The 18,663-nt window shown below is 40.3% G+C and overlaps 1 protein-coding gene across 1 annotated transcript; it reads left to right on the top strand.

The window, feature by feature from the left end:
- The first annotated feature begins 6,861 nt into the window (after positions 1 to 6,861).
- Positions 6,862 to 18,660, top strand: ttc23 (tetratricopeptide repeat domain 23). The gene is made up of 11 exons (XM_034589220.1): positions 6,862 to 6,949; positions 7,643 to 7,802; positions 7,996 to 8,119; positions 8,262 to 8,409; positions 8,494 to 8,619; positions 14,045 to 14,216; positions 14,369 to 14,474; positions 14,796 to 14,923; positions 15,257 to 15,406; positions 17,286 to 17,368; positions 17,732 to 18,660. The coding sequence occupies exons 1-11, from the start codon at positions 6,909 to 6,911 to the stop codon at positions 17,781 to 17,783; spliced, it is 1,290 nt and encodes a 429-aa protein (XP_034445111.1). The 5' UTR covers positions 6,862 to 6,908; the 3' UTR covers positions 17,784 to 18,660.
- Positions 18,661 to 18,663: the final 3 nt, after the last annotated feature.

The following is an 18,663-nucleotide window of genomic DNA, read 5'->3' as shown; positions in this document are numbered from 1 at the left end:
TAAACACAAGTTTAAGCCATCCTAAGTCTTCGCCATAGCAGGGAACAATTCACATTTGAATATGAAACTATTGTTTAACAAAGCACTAGCATGGAATGAAGCCGCTGGATGGAAAGACAGCTTATCTTATCGCGCCGTAACTATCGTGTCTCTGCTGCGGACAGCTTCAGTCGGTTCAGAGGAAGGGGTGCCTGGCTTAAAGTGCTCGGCTTTGTTTCTTCCTCTTAACAGCGGCATTACTCGCACAAATACTTTGATTACAGTACTGAAACACATTTCTCATTCTGTGTGCAAATAACACGCTTTATCTGAAGTGCAGCAGCTGTGAGGACATTAGCATATTTGCCATGAGTCAAAATAGAATGCCTTTGTTCGAGTGGCAAAAACCACTCATGCCGTTTAGCAGCAACAGAATTGTGCCTTTTTGACTCAAATTTAGGGGAAATTGTGAGTAAAGAATAAATGCATGATTGCACTAAGATAAATCAAGGATGTCAGACAGGTAGTGTTGTATTTTTATTGAATCGAGAACTGTTAAATGTCTGGGAGAGAAAATTATTTTGTCAATTATTTTTTTAAGTGTCTAAGATTCAGTGTATGTCACGTAAATAAAACCCAATCGATCCGCCCCCTGCTTTAAACACTATCTATTCCAACAGGGGCTTGAGTTCACTGCTGAGGGGCGGGTGTGTGTGGGTTAACTAACACAGGAAGTGGGGACAGCTGTTTAAAAGCTAGGTGCTAGTTTGTGGTTTTAACAAATAACTGTGACATCTCTGACAAGTATGAGCATCATTTTACTGATGACTGAACCCGGCTGCAATAAGAGCTGAGTTTGTTGGGCCTTCATGTGACTGTGAGTTGGACCCATAAATTGTTTTGCTGTTTGTTATGCAAGACTGTTCACATATTCCTGTGTTGACAGTTAAAGCTGGGTAGTTGTGAGATGATAATGTATCTCGGTTTCCTTGTTGGCCGACTGCTGAATGTAACAATCACACAACAAATGATCTCTTTATGAAACAGCTGTTACAGTTCCAAAGAGGTAATTTTGCAAGTGTATGACATTTTCTATTATCCTATCAAGCAAAAAAACTCACATCAAACTAAAACAATATCTTATACGACTTTGAACCACTAATGATGCATGACAAGTAAATTAAATATTTTGTTTTATTGTGGGGGGTTTTTTCTGTGAGAATAATCATGCCTCCAATTATATAATTCATGCAGCATGTCAGTAACCCTGTTCCTGCACAGGCCGGCAACAGTGTGGTTTGTTAACCTGATCTGTCTGTGACCGCACAGTTGTGTGGCAAAAGTTAAATTTGAGGTATTTGACCCAATCTCTTTGTGCAGATGGAAAACTTAAGTTTCATATAATCACAAGACTTTTTTCTTTAAATTAACCGATGAAAATCAGCTTTTTCGAATAAGTCGAGCAGCTGATATCCAGCCAAGTGTTTCAGCTGCTGTCACCTGCCAACAGACGAGGAGTTTTCTGTTTTCATCCAAGCTCTGGGTTTACAAGTCAGTTTGACAAGGTTGTCATGAGCCTGCTAAACTGTGAACAGGAAGGACAAGTGCTAAAGTGTTGGAGGGCAAATTTTCTGGTCCAGATGGATTAAAATGGAGTAATTGCATGCACAGAACCTACGTCAGGCAGTGGATGATTTGAGCTTGAAAACAATATTGGAAGTTCCTCATATTGCATTGGTCTATCAATGCCAAAGGGCGAGCACTATTAATCCATTATCTATACCAGTTATCCTTTAAGGGTCACGGGGGAGATGGAGCCGACATTGGGCGAGAAGTGGGTTACACCCTGGACAGGTCCTCAGTGTATCGCAGGGTCAACATATAGAGAGAAACAACCATTTGTTTAAAAGTCTCATGTCCCAAAGTCTTTAAAGTTTGGGAGGAAGCCGGAGTACCCACAGAAAACCCAAGCAGACATGGGGAGCACATGCAAACCCTCTGGATTGGGATTTGAACTGGGAACCTTTTTTGCTGCAAGGTAACAGTACAAATCACTGGACCACTGAGCCCAAGAGGGGAATCAAAGCCATTGTATTACTGAAAGAAAGCTTCTCATGTGTCTTTTACTAAAATAGCCTAAATAAACGTATTCACCATTAATGTTTGTTGGAACAGGTCCATGGAAAATGTCTGAGGTGTTTAGAGCAAACACACATTAAATGACGTGTTTTTCTTCCGCTGCCTCTGCAGTGTGAAACCAAACCTATGTACAGTGGTGAAACCAGGAACTATCGGTATCTCACATTCAAAGGACACCCTGTAGATCAAGATGTGGACACATTTCACCTCAAACCACAGGCATAAAACTCAAAATGGGTGTCATAGTTTTTACTTAGATTATGGTCTGGATTCTCTGCAGCTCTTTTATAGAAGGTATGCATCGTTCATTGGAAGGCCCATCCTGATGAAAGAAAGAAAGTAAAAAACACAAGGCAGGATAAAACACTTTATAATAAAGATTTGTTAAAGTTTGGACACTGAGCAATGTTTGATCATGTTTGCATCTGCTTATTCTACACAATATTAAAATGTCCAAGTATTTCAAAGCCCATTAATCCATATGTTCATCTAACAAATTGGCATGTTGCAGATATACATTTTTTTTATTGATGTTTATTAAAGTATGTTTAACTGGAAAACTGCACCAGAAGATATTTGAAAACTGATACTGCAACACCATTAGATGGCAACTTCAAATTAAAGTGTAACTCTTTCAATAATTTGTCCACTTGCACGTTCACCACACGTTTTACTAAGCAGCCTCAGAGTGTGATTGCGAAGAAAAAACAGAAGAATGATTAGATGTGTTTGAATGGAGTTTGGCAAGGGTGAGAAATTTTAAGTGCTCACCCTCCACCGCTCGTCATCCGCCCCCACACCCATGAGTGTCTACACACACACACACACACACACACACACACACACACACACACACACACACACAGATGTCAGAGAGGTTTGAGTGACTCTCCCCCTGTCACTGGGTGCCTGTTGTGAAAACAGCACCCCACCCCGCCTCCTTCTCTCTCCTCTCCTCACCCCCTCCTCCCCTCTCTCCCTCTTCTCTGGACTCCAGCCTGACATACCAGACCTTGTTCGTTAGCACATATTTTTACCCACCGTTACTAAATTAGGAAGCCAGAGGGAGCAAACGGAGTGTGGCTGCCAAGGCAGAAGAAGAAGAGTCTGATCAGGCCTGGGTTTGCTGAGGGCCTATGCCAACCCGACCAGCTTCATTAGGAGCCACTTGGGTTTCAGAAATAGAAGCCCAACAGGGACCGGGGCCAAACAGAGCCCTGAACGGCCAGCCAAAAACTCACGGGACAAACAAACAAATAAACGGGCCGTCTCATGGCGTGCCAGAATCAACCGGCAGCAGCCATCCCAAGGAGCCACGAGAAGTTATCTTCGGCAGAATTGCACACAAAATGTGCCCTGCCCCGAGTTTAAAAGTGGTGACAGTGCACACACTGCCAGCCCGACACAGAATAAATTAACCTAGAAAGCTGCCTCCAGAGAGCAATTTCTCAAAGCAGCCACAGAGACGTTACTTCGTATTTATTTGGCGTTTTGGGCACTGATGTAAGAAAGAATATTTGTACAAGGAAATCTACATTTCCTCTTCTTACTACTGGCATGAAGCATTTATGTCTATGAAAGTACAGAATAATAATAATAATAATAATAACAACAAAGTCTTCCTTATCTATCTATCTATCTATCTATCTATCTATCTATCTATCTATCTATCTATCTATCTATCTATCTATCTATCTATCTATCTGCTATATTTCAAGTTCATTGTTTACTGTCTCATCTGAGTGACACCTCTCCACTTGTGCACTACATTGATTTCAGTCCATTTAACACCCACCCATTAAAACTAATGAGCTATTAGCAGTTGACTTTCAGCAACTCTAAGGTCAGTGTTGTCACTCCCTTACACCAGCTTGTATTAACCAATAAGGAAACAGAGAATGTATGGCCCTGCTGTCTGTATAGGATGTGTTTTCCTCTATCAATGTTGATGCTCTTCATTATATGGCCCACTCTGGTCCCCGTCATCATAAATAAAACTTTGATGGCATTGTGACATAATAATTTGTTATCTTTTGTTAGCCTGTTGGCATGTGTGACCAAATAATGGTTTGATTTACGAGTGACATCATAAGAGGTCAGAGAAAGCATGAAATATAAATGGTCTGATAAACGCTGATGGTGCAGTTATTTACAATAATATAGTAATACTGCAAAAAGAAAGGTTGTGCTATATATTGCTAAATGTAACATTGAGAAGTGTGACGGCTATCAGGTGAGGCCATCACTTCCTAAAAGAACACAGCAATAACATAATGTTCCTCCACTAAGTCCACAGCATGTGTGGGGGACTCACTGTTGTGCTAATATACTGACATCTTGTGGAGATATTTGACTATTACAATTCATATGTTCACAACACAGTCAACGTGTTCTCACATAAATTATGCACTACCCTTAATGTGATGAGAGAAAAAAAACAATCTTAAATGATATGTTTATCCTGCTCATTTCAGAGAGTTGTGCTGGAGCTGCTTGTATCAATCACCAGCCAGATTTAAAACGGTGATTTGACCCAGAACCTTGTGTCATTTCTAGTTTAGACACAGTACATGCATTTCTAATATGCATTTAATAAAGCAAAAGGCACCAACGTTTCACTAAAAATAATGATTTAAACTTATATTATCTGCTGACATCTATTAGCAATTGGATCATAAGGTCCAAATGTTTCTTTTTCTTATACAGCAACAGTTACCACTAGTAGGGTTGTTGTTGTTGTTCAACCTCAAGGTTCTCGAGTCCTCATCATTTTGCCTCGGTTACATACCCAATCCATGACCTCACTCGGTCTTTAGAGGTTATTTCCCAAGTGGAAACCTATCATCACGTCAGCCATTTGTTTGGGAACTGCTATTTTGAAGCAGAGAGTTTTTTTATCTGACCAATTTTTTATATAACGTCAATGTTATTTACTCAAATCAGACAAACCTCCTCCAGGACCAGAGGAGACATTATACAACTGTTAGGATGAGAATGTAAACTGGAAAAAATATACATAATATCTGAATAAAAGAGTAAAGTTGAAGATAAATGGAATAAGTATGAAAATGCAGATAAATTATGTTAAACAGCGTCAAACATGGGTTGGTAATATTCTAAATATAATATATTTGTGTGCCAAACTTTTTCACCACCATAACAAACCACAGCCTTAACACACAGCCAGTGTCTCTGGATTTCATCAGCTGCTTAAACTCTTTATTGAACTAATAATTTTTCTAGATAATGAGTCCAGATAGTGAACATGCCCTCAGACAAAGCTCGTCATTCCACCTTTGAATAATTGCCTGTACTTTTGCTCATCGTATAGATGCCTATGTGATCATTGTTCATGTCATTTCATCCCATAAACCCATTAGAGCAGAGATTGCCTTTCTTCATTGACATTCAAGGTCCAGTGTGTAAGATTTAGGTGAAAGGGATCTATTGGCAGAAATTTAATACAAAATAATCCTGGTGATGTTTTCACTCCTGTGTAAAAATCTAAATTGTACAAATTGTTGTTTCCTTTACCCTAGAATAGGCCCTTTATATTTAAATACTTTATATTTACAGCAGGAGCAGTCCTATCTATGGAGGCCGCCATGTTTTTACAGTAGCCTAGACTAGACAAACTAAATACCTTTTGAGTTGAAGGCGACCACAGGTTCTCTTTCATGTTTGGAAGGGGAGGGTGAGGTGAGGGGTATTCAGCTGCAATATACAACTTCACCACTAGATGTCCCTAAATCCTACACACTGACCCTTTAAATGAGACAACACCAAATACAAACTGAGGTCTTTACTGAGGTTTTTAAACATTTAATTCCCAATGTTCAGCCAATGAGATTGTGTGCAGCTTTTCTAACTTTAAATATGGAGGAGTAAAAGTCATGATGGCACCAACCTTTGGAGAGAAGTGAGTCTGCAGAAGCTTTTACCACAAACACAGGGAACTTCAGGCTCTTCTCAGCTGTGACATGAAGACACTATCCAGAGCTGGAGGAGAGTCACAGCTTCCTCATCACAGCTTCCTCATCACAGATCTTCGATGGATGTGTTCGGGAGGATGGATCACTAGTGGAGGGAAAGCTGAAGTGGTTATATTTTGGAAAGAGGTCTCACAGTGGGAGGATGGCCCTAAAATGTTCACTTTAAACCCTGAAGTTTGTCAAACACAAGAAAGCCATGATAGGCTACTTCCATTACTAGATATGTTTAAGTTAATGTGAGCTAACCCTAGCTCTGCTCCTATTTATTAATTTAACTACTTTTCTCTGTGTTTGGATTTTTTGTTTGTTATGCATGTTATGTTTTTTATTTTTTTTTATTTATTTCGCTCAACCTGTGACATAATATTTGGTCAATATAACAGGAATGTTTGTTTATATTTGAATACAATTGAATAAAGAAACAAATGTGTAGACTGGAGAAGTCTGTGGTGTTTTGAAATGACCGTGCGGCTCGTGAACGCAGCACAGTTCCTTTCCTCTCTGTAACAGGAAACGCTTCCCGAGCGATGATGGCCTCAGCGCCGCAGACTTTATTCAGCGTGAACAGGTGACGTTTTACTTCAGGTGCATTAACAAGACGATAAGATCATACTTAGAATAGTTTAAACCCATTCTGAACAAATGTAAGCAGCAGTTAGCACCGTTAAGTCAGAAGTTAGCTTAGTTAGCAGTTAGCTTAGCTCGCTGGCACACGGTAACCAGGGAAACACAGGCAGCGTTCAGGGACGGACTGTTGCTGATGCTTCACCCGTCACCCTGACCGGTGGTTTTCACTCAATGGCTAAAACTCCACCGTGTTCCTCCGACTCTCCTGCTGAGTAAGTGATTTGTCTTCTCTACACAACATGGAAGACACGATTCAACTGTGGATTCACTTGTTACAGCAGTATTCAATAAACATGAAACATTAGATACAGAATATGTAACATAATATACACCTTTCATGGGAATATTGTTTTGTATAGAATGTAATATAGTAAAGTGGCACAAGAGGATTGTGGGGATGTAGACTGTATTTTGTGTACTAGTGTATGAAGATGTTGAAGTATACTTAACCATACATAAGCATATTAAACTGTTTATATGGATTTAGGCCGGTGTGGTTAAAAAAGCTATGTATGTATATATCCAACTGTGTGTATAATCACCATAGTTTACTAAATTGCAGTTTATATCTTATAAAATAGGTTAAAACAATATATCTAGATAATTATCATAATATTATTTTCGTCACTAACAATAACACAGAGGTTTAGTATATATGCTCATGTATTGTATAAGCACACTGAGGAGATATAACACACAACTGGTCTACCTCAGATTTATAAAGTGTTAGTCTCATAATAAATAATAATAAGAAATCTACTATAAAAGTTAATTTATGTATTAAACAAGTCTACTTAGTTGGTTCAGATTCAGAACCTCTCCCATATCACTTACTAAAAGTATTTTCCTCCATATGTCCACTTTTTCAAAACACCATTGTTTGACCAAACCTTCTGTACATCCAGATGCTCTGAGAGCGTGGGGAGCAGCAGCAGGAGCGTGGACGATCCTCCTCCTTGTGGTTCAAAATCAGGTTTCACTCAGAGGGAGTTTATGATGGTGCCTCCAGAGGAGAAGCTCAAACACTTCTATAGCCGAGCTCAAGCCCATGAAGACAACCAGGAGGTGGGTTCAGTCAGTGCATGTCTTTCTGACTCTGGTCTTGTTTATAAATACATGGATAATCTGCACACACGTTCAAATGAATAATAAAAGAAATGTATGACCTTTTCATCTGATTCTTTACTGACTTTTCATGCATGGTACAGTTTTCTATCAGGAGATGTGATGCTGACAGATTTTGAATATATTTTCCAAGTTGGATGCCTGCATCCAGGACCTGGTGCGTTGTGTGGCTCTGACCAGGCTGGTTTATGGGGAGGGACATCTGAAAGTAGCCCAGGCCCATGCCAGACTGGCTAAAGCATATTTCCTGTTAAAAGGTAATTTCAGAAAGACAATACTTTAACTACACTAACGATACAGTACAAATCATATGACAGTCTCTGAGGTGTCTACCTACAATTCACATTTTTACCCTATAACCGATTCCTCATGTATAAATAACTAAGTTTGTTCCCTCAGGCTGGGGACTGCAGGCCCAAGAGCACTCGGCCTTGGCCAGAGAGCTGCTGCCCGTCTGCTCCTCCATCTCCTCCTGCAGAGGTGAAAAGCTCCGATGTCTCCTGAGCATTCACCTCACACAGGGAGGTGCTGCGCTGCTCACAACCAAATATCCTTGCCATGACATGTTTGACAATAATAAATAAGATCAGAAGAAAAACCAACAAGCCGAAATGTCCTTAACTCTTTCCACTCTTGAGGAGGCAGAATCCTCTTTTCTGAGGGCAGAAGAAGTGCTTAAGGATCTTCATCAACATAGTGCCATCGACGAGGAAGACGAGATGAAGACTGCGCTGGAAATCTCCACCAGTCTATGCAGGTAGAGTTGTGAAAGAAATTACTAGTATTTATTTCCTGAGACTCTTGGAGTATCATGCTCAGGCTGAGCTGAATGACCTGGAATCATTCCCAATTAAAATGAGACAAGACAGGTCTCTCCAGTGGGGGAGAAGAGCATATAGCATTTTTATATTTTCATAATTTTTTTGTTATATTAAATACAAAATTTTCTTCGTGTCAAAGTTTCAAACCCACTTTCAAAAACAATACATTTAAGTTTAGCCACAAGATGGCGATAGACTCATGCAAACCTTTGGAGTGTAGGGGTTTTTGTTGTCATAGTAATGTCAGAGAAGGGGTTATTATTTCTCGTCCTCCTGGGAACAGCAACTAAACAAATCAGGATTTCCCCTCCCTGACACTGTTCAGTCCACTCAGCAGTCTGTGTGGGGGTTTAGTGATGATGTTACAGACCTGCTGGGTGGAGTTTCTGCTTGTCCCCTCAGTCACCGCTCAAGCAGAGGTACAGATGAGAGGGAAACATGTCTCCTCTTAAAATAATTTCTCCCTTTTCTCTAAGGTCTCTGTTCTTAAACAAACCTCAGCTGCTTTGTTCACTTATACATAAAGTACATATAGTATCATTTTAAAATATACAAATGTAATATACTGTATCATAGCAGGTACAAAGAATCACACAAGCATGCTTTCGGAAAGATTATGAAGTAGTGGTTCCTAGGTGGAGGCACCAAGCACAGACATGAAGTGCAGCAGAGACCCTTTGGTAAACTGAGTGCTCTGGTCACATACAAATGGCAGCTTCTTGTTCCTATCTTAGATTACAGTTGGTGAAATTAGAAGCACAGACGGGAAATAAAGTCTAGAATCTCAGTTGAGTTATGGTCACCCTGCTAATGTCTCTATTTATTTTGTTATCATAGATAGGGCATTTTCCACACACCAACATATAAAAAAAAAAAACTCAACAGAAATAACCAACACTTGAAGTGTGGCATGACATGTCACCAAAACAGCTCCCATGGGATTCTTGTGCTATTATGGATTTGTTTACTGCAATTTGAGGTCCTGTTACACTTGCATTGAACTTTAAGCAGCTATCTAGGTCAACACTTGGTCCAGACCAGTCGGACATCCTCATTTTCATTTAAAAACATAGTGCTTGTGGAAAAATGAACAACTCTGAACAAGTGTGAGATGCTGCAGGACAGCCACAGATAAGCACCTCCCCACTCTCATTCCTATGAAAGTAAAGGATCCTTGTATATGAAAAGATTACTTGTTTTTTAATATGTGTATTCTGACTCAATACATTTGTCACTGTTGGCATTGTGTACATGTATGATCTCTACAAGAGCCTTTATAATCCAGGCACTAAATTTATGGAATTGCAAAGCCATTAAAACTCAAAATTCAAATATGTCTTCATCAAAACGTTTGACCAACTCACAATGTCTGTAAAGCCTTGTAAATAAGTTATTTAAAATAGTTTGTATTCGTTTTAGAAAGGGAAATAAACATTGTGCATCCCTATGCAAGTGTTTCGACAACAGGAACCCACATTACAAAAATCGTGTTGCGGGGTAACCACTGGAAACATTTAGTGTAAATAGACCTTATCAGCAACAGAGCTTAGCTCCGCTCACAGGAATGTGTAAATGATGCCTTCTTGGTCTGTTTCAGAGAGTCAGAGTTTGTTGTCATGATGTGTGTAATTGAATAAATGTGCAGACTCTGGCTTGTGTGTAAGCTCGCTAAATCTCTTTTGTTAGGTGATGAGTAAGAATTTGGCATGCCTCTAAAGCTCTGTCAGTCAACACTGTTGTGGTGCAGGGGAATGTTCCCACCAAACCCTGAAACAATAAAGTTAGCTCGGCTCTCTTACAGATCCTGCTCCAAATATTCTGCTCATTTTCTGATTCACTCAAGGTGCATGGGCACTTAGGTGTATCTCTGTCAGGGGGCAAAATTTATTTGGTTTAAATTTACTATATGCATAAGATTGTATAATATGATGATGGCCATGGCTGCTTAAAGTATTTATTTGTGTCTTTATAACTGCTGTTACATTTCTACATTCTGGTTACCTCCATCAAGGAGTTTATGTTTTCACCCCTGTCTGTTTGTTGCTTTGTATGTTTGTTAGCATTTTTGTCAGCATGATTACACAAAAGCAACTGAACTGATTTCCATAAAACCTGGTGGAAGGATGGTTCAGGGAAGAACCCATTAAGTTTAGGTGGGGATCCAGATCAGGGGGCAGATACAGGAGTTTATTTTTACCTTCCTAAACATTTTGAAATTTGAGGTTTTTTAAGATTTCATTTCACCATTTTCCCAGGAAATTATTCATGGGTCTTGATTTAAAAAAAACAGGCACATTACCGGACTGATATTCATGAGTGTGTGAAATTTGATGCAGCTTCATTGAATTTAATTGGACTGTTTGTTGACATTCTAGTTGACATTTTATTTAATTACATTTTGAGCATGCACTTCATAAATTCTTTCTATTTGAATAATGAACTTGCATAAATTCTTCCATATTTTCTGCACAATTAATCTTATTTTCATGTGTATGCAAATTCATTTGAATGCCTTGTCTGTTTGACAACGTTGTGCAGAGTAATCAGTCATCCTGTTATAAATACATAGGATACAGTAGCTAATACCAGTATTACCCTCATGCTCAGGTTCCACAGTCTGGATTTCATTCAAAAAAATAAAATTGATTTAAATCATCTTATTCCAGATGTCGAAGGATGAAATAAAACAGTCTGAGAAAGTCTCATCCGACAGAACTTTGTCAGTTTAAAGCACCACACAGATTTGCTGGAGCATGCTGGCTGTGTTTTTGTCCCTCTATTTCCACTCCGCTTCGGCCTTATTATTGTATCATTTTCCGAGTGAGGGCCCAGAGCAAACTTACGTCAACCATGTTGTGGAAGCGTTTACAAAAGAGGGCTGTGTGGCTTGCTTGGCAATACATCTACAAATCCTTGATTATATAAAGTCCCTGCCATGCTGAATCTTAGCAGATTTGGGTGGGATGTGGCACATTACCAGGAAGTGTGTAAGGATGCGGAGTGAATGAGAGGATAGAGAAGCATTGTCTCTGTCTGACCACGCAGGCAGAAAGGCAGGACTCAAGCCACGATGCAGGAATGTACTGTGCTGTGACCACCGCTGCTGGCCTAAAAAGGACCTGAGAGTCTGCCTCATGGATGCTTGTGGACAGGGCTCTCCCACTATCCATCATGGCTTATTAGGATAATCTTGGACTCATGGGAAAATTCATAAAAGAAGCATCTACAATGTTTTTGTAACCTGTGCTTTTGACATTTAACAACAGGAACCGAAATACCCAAACCCATGCTGCTGCAGGGATGAGAGCAGACGTCCGGTAGACACAGGCTTTTTATACTCATGATACTGGAAGGCAGCTTAGATTAAACCTTAAATCAAAAGCTGTGCCCTTATACAATTACTTTGTGTACAGTCTGTAGATAAATGATCAGTTAGTGTGGATGTGGGAAGACAGATGTGTGAAATGGAGTTTCCTATATCCCCGTACGACAGCAGTGTAGCTAGTGGTGAGTGTTGTGTGCTCTGAGAAAGGCCACCCCCCTTGAAAGGAAAGCTGAATTATATTTAGAGTCCATTAAATGGTTTGGAGCTTTTAGTGGAGTCGACTGATGGACCCAGGGTCCTTGCAGTGGTTAGTGCAGCTATCATCACATCCTCTCTCTGCACTTGCCCAGTCCCAAGTCGATGCAGCATCACAGGACGTGTCGGTGTTTCAAAACAGAAAACACTCTGTTGTAGGTGTCGGCAAAACATGTGCAGCTTATAACCTTGTTAGCAGCAGTTCATATACAGATGGGTGACTCGGCTTCTCTTACAAAGATCCATTCTTCGATCTTCAGCTTTGCATCTGTGGTTTCCTGACACTACAAGGGCATTCCCTAATCTAGCTGCCCAGTAATGATAAATAACCCACTGCAGGAGTTATTCGTCTGAGGCTGTTAAAGTGGTGGGGGGGTTTAGCGGTGGTGTAGCTGTCAGAGGAGAAAGTTATAGACTTGTGAAAGGGGCGCAACAAAAGCAGTTAAAATGGCAACGAGCAAGCTTTCCCTATTATAGTCTGCACTACTCCAGGCTTTAGCTGCAGCCATTAGCCAAAAGCTTTCACATCGCTGCAGGACCTGGGTTTGGCTGCAGACCAAGCAGTTACTTCAGTAATTTGAAACAGGCCCATTTTAATGAAGCAACAGGCGTATGGGTGAACACTAAATTTGGATAGAATTTATTAAAATGTCATTTCGCAATCATTCCAATATCTGAATTGGATTCGTCTTTAACCTCTTATCTACTGAACACAAGAAAACCTTCAAACGTCCTCCAGCATTTCAAATGATTTAATGTCTAAAAATACTCACTCTAGGGATGAGTGAGTCTTAACCTTGAGGAACAGTGCGTTGAACTTAACAGAAACAATATTCTCTATACATTTCTGCATAAATTTTGCGCACCACTGTACCAGTACTTCAAAATAAAGCTCACAGATAGTCCAAACTGTACTAAGTAATTGTAGCTAGAATACTGAAGGTATATGCCGTCATGTTTTCTGGGCATGCCCTACGTTATGTAACGTAAAGTGTCCTGGAATAACTTCCTGACAGACACTTTTTTATTCATCAATTGCTCTGCCCTCAGTGGTAACACCAGATTAGTCCTAATGAAAAAAACACTTGTGGTTCTCCCCTGAGCCTCAATTGATAAAAGATCACTTTAATCATTTTAGGGAAGTCGCTCTCATACAAAGATCTTTAGCTGTAATTCATAAAGCGCAGTCATCCACTGTAGAGCGTTGGGATATGCTCAGTGGTTCTCCTATGAATCCACACTTTCTTGTATGCCAGGTGCACTTTGACAGGATGCAGGAAAACCTACCCACACATTATCACATTAAATGAAGACTATAAATTGTCTGTAGATGTGAATGTCAGCCTGAGTGGTTGTTTATCTCTGTGTCAGTTCTGCGGATTTGGCTCAGATTGTACCCCGCCTCCACACTTTATCGATACCTATCAATCATCCATACTATATAACCAGTATAGATGATGGAGTATTATAACATTTTTTGACAATGCAGTGGTAATTTGAGTATTTTTCGGGCTTATTGCTGTTTGTATATACAACAATCCTTGCCTGTGTTACCATGTGTATAAAGATTTTCATATGAAAAGTTAAAAAATAAAATAATATTATGTTATTTCTAGATAACCCTGGAGGGTATTTAAAGAGCAGCACTAATTACGTAATGGTTTTGGTGCATTTCTATACCCTGCTGCCTTGTGAGGCAGACTCTACTGGTCACTGTCTGTCTTCCTGTTTGTCTTCCTGTTTCTGACAGTCTGCCCATTTGTGTCCTTTCCGCTCTATAGGGTCTATAAGAGACAGAACCGACCAGATGAGGCTTTAAACCAGTGTGAGAAGTCTCTGCAACTGTTGAAGGACGGCGATAAGCCAGATAAAACCTGCTCTGTCTACAGAGACATGGCCGCCATTGAACAGGACAAAGGTCGTATGGACCAAACCATAGAGCATCTTTCAAAGGCAACTCAATTATACCAAACTCTTAAGTGCAACATACATAAACACAGGAGGGCCTCTTGACAATGGGCCAAGTTGGGATGTTATGTAATATTTCTGCTCGTCTTATTTGCTGATATGTAATATGTCTCTTTCATGTGGGTGTCTTCCTCTAGGCTCATGCCATCGCTATGAGACACAGCCCAGGGGCGTTAGAGGAGGCTCAGATCTCCCACAGCCTGGCCCTCATCCACTCTGCTGCAGCAGAGCCCCATCACAATGGTGGGTCTATTCACAGACAGGCCTGAGCAAAGAGCTTAATTAGGACTTGAATCTCCCATTGTTTTCCTATATGTCAAATTCTTTAAGACGGTGTTATGGAAACCAGACGTATAATAGCCACTTTCAAGACATGTTTAAGTTCGGCCACATCAGTATGATTCACTCATGTCAACGTATGTTCCACGGTATCTATGAGGCATAACATCTCAAAATTGGAAAGACGTATTTTGGGAAAATGGAACTACTGACAATTGCCAATTGTTGCCATGATTTAAGTCGCCAACTTGCATTGTTGTGTATTTTTTCCTCCTGTTGGTGTAGAATCTGCAGGTCACTACTTTGAGCAGAGTCTAAGTGCCTACAAGAACTCTGTAGGTCCACAGGATCCAGCCTTCCTCGCTGCCCAGGATCATTTCTGTCGTTTCCTCCTCCTCAATGACCAGCAAGAGGTTACACACACGCACACACACACACACACACACACACACACAGAGACACACACACACACACACACACACACACACACACACACACACACACACACACGTCTGTAAGATGATTCAGAAATGTCTCCACTAAGACTCCCTTCAGGCAAATCTCAAATTTCTGTTTGTGCAATTTTGGGATCCAGAGCAGACTGTCCCCTCCTGCAAATATTTTGTTTAGACAGCAGCACCATGGAAACCCTCCCTCAGAGTTTGTTATTGTGCAGGGGCCGATTCCCCCTGCTGAACAGGATGTGGCTCTTTCTAGCTTACCTATTTATGAATATACCATTGCAGAGATGTGTGGAGATCCAACGAACCTCTCTCACTCCGAAGAGATTTGCGTTCGGTGACCTGAGTGCTGAGGTTGCAGACACCCTTCAGCTAATAGGAAGTGTGGAGATGAGTGAGGGCAGGATGACGCAGGCCCACAGGACGATGAAGAAGGTAATCGCACATTACAGAATGGAAACGGCACAATGTTGTGTTTATCCCCTGTAAACATATATTAGAGTCGTAGTTACTGTCATCAAACATGACATTATTCCTGCCAAACTATTTTGGTGTGGGACCACCTTTCGCCAGTGAGAGGCTTGTTGAAAATACACAAGGTTCCTGTCAAATTGCGAAGAGCTATTCCCGCCATCCTTTTTAAGATCAGTGCTATCAGAGCTGCATGCTAATCTTGGAAGGGTGCTGCGTGCAGAGCCGCCCTCCCTGGTGTAAAATATCACACAGAGTGACTTTGTGTTTCCTCCGTCTGGATGGAGCCTGGGCAGCTTTGGTAAAGGAATGGTAGGTTGTCAAGCACCGTCAGTTAAAGGGACACTGACTCTTATTAGTCCCCATGTCACTATAGCAGTTTTCAGACAAGAAGTCTGTGTTTGTGTGTGTTCTTTTAGTTTTTTATTTCAGTTTTGCTTCTATCACGTTAGAAAACATCATCAACACACCCACTCGCTTGTGGGGAATCCCCCTGACAATCTCCTGCTGTGTTCTCACATTGGCTCTTTCGGACATTACCCACAGCTTTTACGGGAGGGTTCGGAGAAACTCTGGAGAATGTCCGGAGCCTCTTATTTGGACATTTGCATTCTCACATACACCCCCTCGGGAGAATGTCAGGAGATAATCCGGAGCTCAGTGCATCTCTGAAAGCAGCTTGATTCACAAAAGTGGCCTTCTTATGCACTAAATTAAAAACAGCCTTGTAGCTCTGTGCTTTTCCTCTGTCACTGTTTTTCATTATTTCTTACATAAGGAGTGTTTTTACTTTGCATGTACAGTATGACTTCACATGTTTCCCCTATGAGCTCACTTCTGCCGCCCATCAAACATACTAAAATACACTAGTAGAGGAGGATTGCTTCACACTAGTAATAACATGCCTGTAAGCTAAGGAGGCTGGTTGCTATGTTGCTTCGTTGTGACATCTAAGTTCAGGGGTCGTGGTTTGACAGGGAATATCAGAGCTCACTCTTCCAACACCACATCCAACAAGTGACCTTTCATAAGAGCCCTGACACAGAGCAGATACGTGAGGACAGATTTTCCCCTTCAAACACACTCTTGAGTAAATCTGGTTTTTCCAGAGGAAAGCTGGCTCTTACAGTAGATACAGAACACAACCCTCAGAACAAGAGAACAATGGTGCACATACACAGTGACACACACTTCACATGCCCCCCCTTTCCTCTGTGGTGCTGCTGAAAAAACAGCCTTCCATTACATCAACCTTAGCAACGGTGAAAACAGCCATGAGAACAGATGGATCTGTTCCAGATTACCCAGAGTTTTACTTTCCCTGGTGAAGAAAGAAGCTTCACGCTCCGTCTTTTCCTCATTTAAAGTTCCTTTTACAACTTATTTTCCCGATGATTGCTGAAATGGCAGGCAGGGTTTTATTTACGTGTGTTGCATCACTATGTGAACCGTGGAATATTTTATACATGTGTTTGTACTTAAAAGTTGAGTATTTTCTGGATTTTGTTAAATTAGAAAACATTCTCTGATCCCATTCAACGAAGCAGTGATTGCTTATTCATCTCCGAGTGGAAAATGACTCAGGCCGCGTCTCAAATATATTTGCTGGTTTGGAGCCCCTGTAATAAATCTAGCAGATTCTCTCTTGTTGACCTGTCACTCCGAGTGCTCAGCGCAGGTGTTATCTAAACCTTGGGACTGCTACCGGGGTTATTTTAGGATGTTTAGTGTGTTCACACGTTGCTTGGTGGTGTTTATTCCCCTCCGAGTATGACTTTCCCCTCTCATCTTCCACTGGCGACTCATTCTGCTGCCATTAATGTTTTTTTATTTTTAATGTCAGTGCCTGGAGATCCAGAATTGGATGTGCGGGCCTCAGCACAAGAAGACAAAAGCTACACAAAAAGCTGTGGACATGCTGGCCCGGTAAATCTGTAGAACTTTCTTTTGTCGGCAAATAAATTGTATCTTAAGTAAACTCATGTGATTTTCCAGATGATACAATGCCAATTGGTTGATATCATTAAATAGTCAACTACAATTGATAAAAAGTTCATTTGAAAAAAACTGATATAACTTGAGAAAAGAAAAATGTACCAACTTAAAATACTTTGGTAACACACCAATTATTTAGGTTGGTAACTTAATGTTAATAAGTTGTTTTAACACAATTTCATTCTTTAATGTGATAGAAAATGTATTAGTTTGTGTGTTACCAATAGAACTATTTATTTGATTTTCTGAGCCTGTGCATGTTTCAGTGTGTAACCAAATACCTCTGTCTTGCAGGGCACCAGAAGTGGCTGAAAGACTACAGAGGCAAAGCAGAAGAAAAACATAACTTTCAAATTGTACCATCTGACAATGATGGACACTCAATATTTGACCCTTGAGATAAAAAAAATATATTTTGTCGCTACAATAACTTTGAGGATTTGTGTTACATTATACAAGTATCACTGCTGAAAATTTGTTTGGAATTTCTCTATTCGTGAAGATTTAGTGTCATTCACACAGTATAGTACCATGGAAGAAAACATTACACTCACAAAAAGTACCCACAATAGCTTTTAATCGTGTTAAGAAATGAATCAATTACAAAGTTACGGCTGGAACCAATTTTAAACAATGCAATGATAGTTTCAGTAGAAATCATCACTGTATGTCTATAACAGCAACGATGTTGGGGTATCCATGGTGAACGTCCTCAATCAACACTGACTCAAACATTCTTTACACGTTTGTAAAGGTTTGTTTACGCTCTGACATGGCACATGGTATTCAGATTACAATGTGTACAAACATACAGTATACACTTACAAATATTCCTTGTTAATATTTGTGTGCAACAATGTAATAATATCTAAATTACTGCGGTTAGCAGATGATCAAATGTTTGGAAATCTCCTGTATCTGGGCACTTTAATGCAACAAATTTGAAATAGAAGTTCTTTTTGTAAAGATGTTTATAAAAGCATGGCATTCACACTGAATATTTTATTTCTGCAGGTTATTTTAACGTAACAGTGCCAAAAAGCCAATCTGTGAAGACATTGCTCAGTGGTTGCTGTGTAAAACATTTAAACAGGCTATAAACAGACGTTTCTGCCTCTGCAACAAGAACACAACACAACAAACCCCAGAGAACGCTCGGTGCCACTAAGCTGTCCATCCAAAAATAGTGAGCATCATGAACACACTGCTATATCAGAGTAAAGGTG

This window comes from Hippoglossus hippoglossus, chromosome 6 (assembly GCF_009819705.1).
Source record: "Hippoglossus hippoglossus isolate fHipHip1 chromosome 6, fHipHip1.pri, whole genome shotgun sequence".
NCBI lineage: Eukaryota > Metazoa > Chordata > Actinopteri > Pleuronectiformes > Pleuronectidae > Hippoglossus > Hippoglossus hippoglossus.
Note: the sequence above shows the minus strand (reverse complement) of the source record. Positions and strands in the feature narration are given on the sequence as shown.